The 9897-nt window shown below is 30.4% G+C and overlaps 1 protein-coding gene across 1 annotated transcript; it reads right to left on the minus strand.

Moving 5' to 3' along the window:
- Nucleotides 1-427: 427 nt before the first annotated feature.
- On the minus strand, nucleotides 428-2836 carry LOC115697978 (SPX domain-containing protein 2). The gene is made up of 3 exons (XM_030625156.2): nucleotides 2215-2836; nucleotides 1608-1734; nucleotides 428-951 (listed from the first exon to the last, which is right to left on the minus strand). Exons 1-3 carry the CDS (start codon nucleotides 2500-2502, stop codon nucleotides 647-649), a joined length of 720 nt encoding a protein of 239 aa, XP_030481016.1. The 5' UTR covers nucleotides 2503-2836; the 3' UTR covers nucleotides 428-646.
- Between the last annotated feature and the right edge of the window lie 7061 nt (nucleotides 2837-9897).

Raw genomic sequence — 9897 nt, forward strand, 5'->3', positions numbered from 1 at the left:
GGGCGATGGAGAGTTAGACAGTGAGAGAATGAGAGAGACTGTGGTGGATGTAGGTGAGTTCGCCAGAGTGGAAGAGAGAGAGTTTGAGAGAGGAGGGGGCTGGTGGGTGTGTCGTCGGAGTCAGAGAGAGTGAGTTTGAGAGGGAGGGAGTTAGAGAGTTGGAGAGAGAAACTTTGTTTGAAGATGTTAGGAATATTTTTGAGTTAAAGGATATTAGAAGTATAAGGTGTAAATTTTAAAATGAGTGGCATATTAAGAGACCGTGCTTAACATTTAAGCATCCTCTATCAAATTTCCCAAATAAAATTGACATAAACCTATGACATTCATTATGCATAATGGATCTTACATTCATGCAAACTAAATCTTTGACTATCTTCTTTTCACCTCAGTTAAGAAATCCAAAATAAGACAAAACGTGATAATATAAGAAGAGTTGCACACCCCAGCATTTTTTTCTATTTGTGAAAAATTAATTTACAGCAGGAGATAGTAATAAAAATACTAAAAGAAAAAAGAGTGAGCTCCGTACGTATTGACTGATTATTCTATATTTGTGTAGAACAATATATTTTCCTCCCAAATGACTCATTTGGTGCCTTGGATTATATCCAACAAGTAAACTCTCTCACTCACACTTTCACTACTACTCTCCTGCATCTCTATGCAACTGAGAAATGGAATGTGGACCTGCAGTTGAACTTTCACCCCTAATATCCTTCAAGACTTGCAAAGCCAATAAGGTTAGCTTAACGTATGTGCTCTCTAATTGCTCAATCTCCACGAGCTCATTCCTTGAAAATATGTTATCTAGCATTGTCCCGCACTCCTCCACCAGTGTCTTAACCACATCAGTACTGAAAAATGGTTCTTGTAAGACGCCTTGGATAAAAGATACGCGAATAAGAGCTCCACTTAGCTTGTCGTGTTTCTTTGTTATTTTCACTAGTCCTGTGCATAGGAAGGAGGATATCAAGGTCAGGAAATGACAAACAATAGAAAGAACCAGCGTAAATCTGAACGAGAAATGCTAAAGGGCACTCATAGTGTCATCATATCACTACTGGTGCAATTCAATATCGAGTCCCTCTTATTTTACTTTAATAATGACTACATAAAAGAAAACCGTTGACCATTTATAGGAAGTTATCTCATAATGGAGTAGCTGGACACCGTAGTACCCAATAGCAATGCTCAATCTAAGTAGAATTTTCATCATTTTCTTGAGTAGAATTTCTTCCTTTCATTATTTACTCTTTCTTTTACTATACATGTAGTTAATTTAGATGATCTAAAAAGAATTCCAAACCTCATATTCTAATGTCATGTTGAGAGACTGACAGTTTCAGGGAAGATAAGACATTGATTATGAAGTTTAATGATACTGTATCTGTGATCGAGCAATTTTTCTATAATTCATCTATCTTAAGAGATGTGCATCCCTATAACTCTTTTATTTAGTAGTTTTTGTTAGAAAAGAAACCTTTCAGCCAACATATGTCATATGAAATCTTCAATGATGTAAACTTCTTCTCATATCAAAATCTCAGATTTGTCAAGACGACAAAGCATATATAAAATTACTTGGTGCTTTAATTTAGAATTACCTGTGTAATTAAGGATGCTGTAAATCTCAAGCAAAACCATCTCTCCATGAAGATCCACCAACTTCTTCCCTACATCTTTCAGATCTTCATTTGAATCCCTGGCCCTTATTATTCTGTCTCGCAGTTCCTACACTCCACGAACACAGAAGACAACACATAACATTCACAAAATTAATCTACACTGAAAATGCAACAATAACAAGCAGAACCACAGCCTAATAATATCACATATTAATGCTACAACACTTGAATTGTAACATGCTTAAACAACAAATCCACCTTTAAATTATCCTTCTAAGATTACAATTTCTCCCTTCTCTTTTCCCCTAAACAAATAACATTGGAAAGTGCAAGAGCTACCGCATTGTCTTATAGGTTCATGCCCATCAACAATATTTTCCCTCATTTTCAAATGCTTTAGCAAGGAAGCAAAGCTCTGAATTCAAAAGAATAGGTATATATCCACAACATATAACACAGAAACATATGACATATACATACAAGTACAACTCATTCCTAATGGTCCTACAGATAAATAGACGATACCCAATTATAAAAAACAAAAACTTTGACTCATAAACAAATTCATATTGAAAAAAGATAGAACCTTCCATGCAATGATATAATCTTCCTCTTTCTGAACAAAGAACTCATTGAACTTGTGAATCTCGTCATTCAAAAGCTTCAAGAAAACGGCGACCTCCTCCGTAACCTCGGCTTCTTCTTCTTCTTCTTCGGCGTGTGATAGTTTGGAACGCTTGGGTGATGATGGGTTACCAGGCTTTGGGTAAAAAGATTTCAATTGCTTCTTCAATGACTTGTAAGACAGAAACCTGTCTCGCCATTCAGGAAAAATCTCCTCAAGAAGGCTGCTGAGGATCTTCCAGAACTTCATGGTTCGATTGGATTGATAGGTTGAATGGGTTGGTTGGGTTTGATCTAAATAAATATGGATTATATAAACAAGAATGGAATTAGAATTGGAGAATATTCGGAGTGTGGATTTTGGGGGAATATACTCTTTGTTTGAGTATAAGGTAGTTGAAGAGATTGAGCGAGTGAGAGAGTGAAAGAGATTGATTGATTGCGTGACCGGTGGATTCTATGCTTTTTATTATTGTTTTGCTAAAGTATTTAGAATATTCTTTCCTTGTATTCCCCGTTCTTCATCTTTTTAATTTTGACTAACACATATTAATGATTCAAAATGGTGTTCATAAAATAATTGGTTCACTTGTAGTTTTCAAAACAAGAGTATTATAATTTTCAAAGCCACATCATGATGATAAGTAATAGGGCACAACATTTGTACATGAAAAACTCATTCACTTGGCAAACCCGACCGACTCGAACTAGAAAAATTCAAAAAAATCAAGTTCGAAAAATTACAAGGTTGTGTTCGGGTTCAACCCGGTACCAAACCGGGCCAAGTTCGAGTTCTAAAAATTGACAAACCCAAAACCCGAAATTACCCGGATCCACCTAAGAAAATAGATTATAAATTAAAACATTGTTATAAAATAATATAAAATTGATAAGAAGAAGAAGAAATGAAGAGAGAAAAAGAAACTTAATGAGAATTTCTTAGTTGTTTATTCCAATGGGGTGAACCACTATTTATACACATACAAGAGTCAAATATTAAGAAACTAAGAAAAAGGGAAACTAAGAAAAAATGAATTACAATTAATGATAATAAATAAAAGATTTGGACATCCACATAATTATTAATATTTATAACACTCCCCCTTGGATGTCTATAATAACTACCTCATTAAAAATCTTGCTGAAAAATTTGATCAAAAGAAAAAGAGTATAGTGTAAACTAACTCTCCCTCATTTAGGCATTCGTGGAGATCTTCTAATCGACGAATTTCGATCTTGTCTGCCGTCTTCTCAAATGTTGATGTTGGTAATAACTTTGTGAATAACTTTGCAAGATTGTCACTTGATTGAATTTATTGAACACCAATATACATTTTCTTAAAACGTATAAAGAGGAATTTGGTATGTTCTAATTCTATCTCCTTCAATGTACCCTCCTTTTAGTTGAGCGATGCAAGCAGTATTATCTTTATAGAGAACTGCTTGTGTTGATACTTATTTATTGAGTGCAATCCATATATTTCCCGAATATGCTATGTCAATGATCTCACTCCCACACATTCTCTACTTGCTTCATAAAGTGCAAGTATATTAACATGATTTAAAGTTGCCTCCTTAAAAATCTTGTCAGAAAAACACAGTGGGACAAAATCTGAGCTAAGGAAAAAAAAGTACAATATATATTTCATATTCATAACTATTTGCAAGTTGCCTCGTTAAAAACCTTGCCAGAAAAACTCAGTGGGACAAAACCTGAACTAAGGGAAAAAGAGTGAAACATGAATATGTCTCTCCCTCATGCACATATGATCCACAATTATTTTGGTGATAATATATCTCATAAGATTATTGCTATTACTTTTAAAATATCACCGTATATTATCTATGATCATATATGTTCTATAACTCTTCCAGAGTATGTGTGGACTTCTAAATTATAGATGAGGGGTTCGTGAAACATTAATCTTTATCCAACTAATTGTATCATCATGTGTGTATACAACTTTGTTCATACTAAAATTTAAAATTTCAAGTAAATATGAATATAACACATTAATGATAATATAAATTTTCATTTGTACAATGATGATACTCCAAGACCATATATTTGTTCCATTCTTGTTGTATGATTTTAATTTCCATATCAAATGATCATATTGTTGGAAATATTTTACCAGGATTTAGATTTACTACCATGTATGTTTCATTAACATCCTAATATGAATTCTAAAATAATGAAATAAACACATATAAAGTTTAGTAAACCTTACATTGGGTGCAGCGGAATATAATGACTCCTTCCGTTCAGATCTCTAGCCCTTGATTCCTTTCTGTAGCAGAGCATCACCAAGATCTGAACCTGGATCTCTTTCTCTCCTTCCTTTGATGCTGATTCTCCTTCTTGTTGTTTGGAATCTCCTACAGTCTTACACACTATGATTAAGATACCACTTGATGTGTGTGGGCACTACTTTATCACTCAAGGATTTCGAAATTTAGAGAAGAAAAGAGAAGGGAAGTGGTTCGGCCTATAGAGAAAAGAATAGGAGGCTCAAATTTCATCTGACAAAGTTAAGTGTGAATGAGAGCCATCACTATCTATTTATAGGTAACCACCTAGGTTTAAGTTAGAATTATTTTGCATTAAAATAATGAAAAAATAAATGATAAAAGCCTATAAGAGTGGTCGGCCATGCGCTTTGGATTATGGGCCTCACTTATGCAATTTTGCTGTTTTATAATTTCTTCATCTCATTTTTTCAAAAACGCCAATTTTTAAATTCAACCATTTAAATGTCAATTCTAATTATTTAATAACTAAAAATTAATTATTAAATAATATTGTCATTTAATATATTTATTAATTAGACATATAAAGTCTCTTAATTAATAAATAAACCTAGAATCTCTTTTCTTTACAATTTCGCCCTTGCTTAGTGAAAATTCACAAAGTAGACATAGTCTAACTTTAGAATTATAATTGATTAATTAAAATCAATTATCTGAGTCTTACAAGCAGTATGGTCTCAACTAGTATGGGTACCATGGGCCTATATTTCCGAGCTTCCAATAAGTCGAACCGAATTTACCAAGTAAATTCCCTAACTTATTAATTCCTTATTGAATCCACACTTAGAACTTGGAATTGCACTCTCAGTCATACAGAACGCTCTATATGTTCCACGATATAGATACGTCATTAGTTATCCATTGTTATAATCCTAATTTGATCAATGACCCTCTAATAGATGATCTACATTTAATAGACACTAAATTACCGTTACACCTTCAATGTATTTTATCCTTAAAACACTTAGCTCCGTATAAGTGATATTTCAGCAAAGTGAAATGAGATCTCAACCATTTATCTCTGTTTAGCCAAGCTCGAAGGATATCATCGTTTCAGTTCTAAATTCCTATAGAAGTTATAGACTCCATATTTATGGTAGCGCTCCCACTCAATTATACTATCATGTTTCCAAAATGTACGTATCACCCTGACCCAAAAGTAGGCTTAACTAACAAATCAAAGAACATGTATAGTACTCTTGAGATTGAACCTAACCATATCAGGATTAAGATCATTTGATCTAGGATCAACGGGTGATATTGAATTGAATAGATATTACGGTAAATTTTAATATATCTAATCAAAGTTCAATATCGGTCCCTTCCGATGTATACTCCATACATCCGATGCTGGTAAACTTTGCCAATGCCCTGAAAAGGACATAACACTTATCCAAGGTGTAAGAATACATATCGCTGATTATCATGTCAGTCTAAATCCAGTGTTCTGACAAATCAGGGAATAAACTTTCGAACATATAATTAAGATTATATTCCACTGTGCTGACAACACTATAATCATTAATAAATTCATATGTTCTAGACTTAAATAAAATTCATACATTATATATATAATCATGAAATAAATCATGTGAACCATGCAACATTAAATGTTATTTCTGATCTTTATTAATAAGTAAATCTGATTATATTGAAATGAGTTTTATTTAGGGCATAAAACCCAACAAACTCCCACTTGCACTAATATAAAACAAAATATGCATTTCAGATAATCTCAACACCTTGATATACAAATCAAGTGTAGTAGTAGTATACTCCTCGTAATAGGATCTGACAGGTTGAATTAACCACAATCTTTTCTCCACCATTACTCTTCCTTAATCACAAAATCCTTGATAATGTGAAATTCCTCTCTATATGTCTACTCTCTTGGGATACTGGATTCTATACTTTTGGCAACTACTTTTGGTTAATCAGGAAATAACACTAGTAGTTAAGACAAGTTGGAACGGTGCCACAAATGTATAGAACTTTCCTTAGACTGAATAAGTACCTTTCCTGTAACTTTAACAGTTCTAGCTTTTCTTAAGATTTCGATTAGGTCATTCATGAATCTAGTAATGGTTTACACTAAGTACCCAACCATTGCATCATTTTGAAATTGTATTACCATAGAAGGATTTAGGCAATGACTAGTAACTAATCATCAATATGCAAATCGAATTTCTGGGGAGGTAAGTTTGGATATAATTCAAAAATCAATTTAATGATTTTTGAACTGCATATCTACTAACTATTTCTCCACCCCTATCAGTTCCCAAGATCTTTAACCACTTACCTTATTGGTTTTTCACCATTGCTAGAAATTCATGAAATTTTTCAAAACATTTCAAATTTCTTTACATAAGGTAAAATCTAGAGTGATCGTTTTAAGAATATAACGATAAACTCATATCCACCCCTAAATCTACATCCATCTGTGAATGAGATGAACTACTTACAGTGGATATAGGCATATTAACTCTTTGCAGAGATTGATCTTGTCAAAACAACTATGAACAAGATACAATGCCATAGATTTATAAAATATGGTTGTGTCTTTGATGACTTAGGTTTAGTTACATCAAAAAGTTCTTAGAATAGTGCAAGTGGATCCTGGTCACAGAATACTAAACTCATATTCCATACAGTTTGAATCCATTGAAAGAAAATGGTTATTAAACACTTGTGAAAGTGAAACTGTATTGTATTAAAAAAATTATTTGGAATCTAAAATTTAAAGTCAAAGACTTAAATTTATACCAGATATAATGAATAATTCTTTCTTGGACCACCACTACTAATATAACTCTAAGTCTTATTTGCCCATACAAGTAGGAGATTTTTAAGATTGAGGATTTATATCATTTTGGGATAGAATTTCGGGAATATAATCATATGGTCATTTAATTTCTTAAGAAAATATAGAATGACATAAAATGATTTATAACAATTTATCCAATGATATGTTATTGAGCTAATTCGAAATGAATAAGCTAAGAGGAATTAGGATAATTTCGTATTTAAATAAGAATCCAACGATGCTCCGATTAGCGAGAGTTAAAGTAATCTTATTTATACAATCTTCTTGTTTCATATTGTAAATACTAGTCTAAGGTGTCATCAATTGATGAACAACTAGATGTTGCATTTACAATATTATCTATCGAGATCTAACATTATTATGTTTGTTTAATGGATAACAATCCATTAGGGATTTGTCCCATTAAAACAACAAGACTAGTTAGACCAACAATGAAGATTCGAAATTAAACTACAAATAATAACAGAAAATAACATGGTTCAATATAAATTCATACACAATTCAGAAATTATCAAACATGTAGCAAATAACAAAGACATGTGAAAATACAAAACAAGCATATCTTAAATAATTTCTAAGGTTTCCAACAAACTGATACAGTGTCCCGGTAGGCGAGAGTCAAAGTATCAATCATTGAATAGAGTTGTCAGCTTATCTAAAATTCAAACTATTCTAGCAACCTTTAATTCGATCAAAATAAGAATCCAACGTTGTCCCGGTAGGCGAGAGTCAAGATTATTCTCATTTTATGAGCTTCCACCATTGTTTCATGTTTTATAAGTTTATCTCTAAGTAGTCACCGTAGGGGAGAGTCTAATAGAGACGAAAACTTACAAAACACTTATCAAAAGAAATCTTACGGTGTTAAATGCGTTCAACGAATAACCATCCATAAGGGGGACGAAGTCTAGCGTCTCGAGGTTATATTGAAAACATTTAACTATTGTAAGACCAACAATGAAGATCGAATATCCTTATAACTAAAAGCTCATTATTTTAAAGAGTTGTATTTTCTTCTAATATTTATTCTAATCAATTTATTTTAAATATATATTAATTTAATTAAAATTTCTAATTTAGAATGAAAAATTCTAAATATAAATTTTAATTTAATATTTATAAATTATACTTAGATGCATATGAAAATAAAATGAATTATTTCCATCTTAGTAATAATTTCCAATAAATATTTAGAAAAATATTCAATTTAAGTTGTTTCAAAATTAATTTAAATTAACTTACAACTCAAATTTAATTTTCTATAAATATATATTGCATTTCGAAAAATTGAAGTATTTAAGAATACAATTTTTGAAATTGCTTGTTAAAATAAAATAAAAATAAATCCTGGAAAAATTATTCTAATTTTATGTTGGCCCAAAATTAATTAATAAAATTAATTTACAACAAAAAAATATAATTTTCCTATTTAATTAAATATTAAAGAAAAATTTCAAATATTTAAGTATCATGATGAAAATCAACTTAAATATTAATTTTCTATTTAATTAAATACACTAGAAAAATACTTCAAGCAGAACAGATAATATCTATCTAGACTTTCATTGACTAATTAATTCATTTTCTAATTAAATATATTTTACTTCATTTATTTTAATTAATCATTTAATGAAAAAATCATTGATTTAAGTTGGTCCAAAATTAAAATAAATAATTTTCAACGTTAATTTATTTTTCAAATAAAATTCGAAATTTCTACATTTAAGAAATGCAATTTCGAAATTGTAGGAAAAAGATTAATAAAATAAATAAAATATATTTTGAAAATTATTTAAATTTAAGTTATTCTGAAATAATATTTCAAACTTAAAATAATTTTCAATTTTAATTAAATAACATGAAAATAATAATATTTAAGTATCATGATGAAAATCAACTTAGATATTTTAAATTTTCAATTTAATTAAATGTATTAAATTCAAGAAATAAATAATTAAGTATAGAGAAGACTTAATTATTAATTCTAATTTAATGCTAGGAAAAATATACTTAACTTAGATTGTACCAAATTAATTATGAAACAATTAATTTCACAATCTATGATATTTTCCTAATTAAATATTAAAAAATATAACTAGTTCTAGAAATAACTATCTAGAATATATATCATTAACTAAGTGTTTTTCTAAAATTAACTTTAAAATATTAAAAAGAAAAATAAATTTCATATATTTTAAAAGTTAATTATGTTGCTAATTCAATTTTAATTAGGTTAGACTAAAATAATTAGCCTAATACAATTATTTAAATAAGACAAATGGGCCTTCACAATTGGGGTAGTTCATGTGAGGGGGAGTTGGGTTCAGTATGTCGTACCCACTTCTATTGGCCCCCAACTCTCACACAAGGCCCAAAAGAGAGGAATTTAACCTTTAAATAAATAATTGTTATTCATTGAATAAGCCCAAATCTAATTGGGCCTAAATAAAAATTTACTTATGTCAAAATTTATTTTAGCAACCTAGTCCATTTACTTAGTAAAACTTAAAT

The sequence above is a fragment of the Cannabis sativa genome, chromosome X, assembly GCF_029168945.1.
Source record: "Cannabis sativa cultivar Pink pepper isolate KNU-18-1 chromosome X, ASM2916894v1, whole genome shotgun sequence".
Lineage (NCBI taxonomy): Eukaryota > Viridiplantae > Streptophyta > Magnoliopsida > Rosales > Cannabaceae > Cannabis > Cannabis sativa.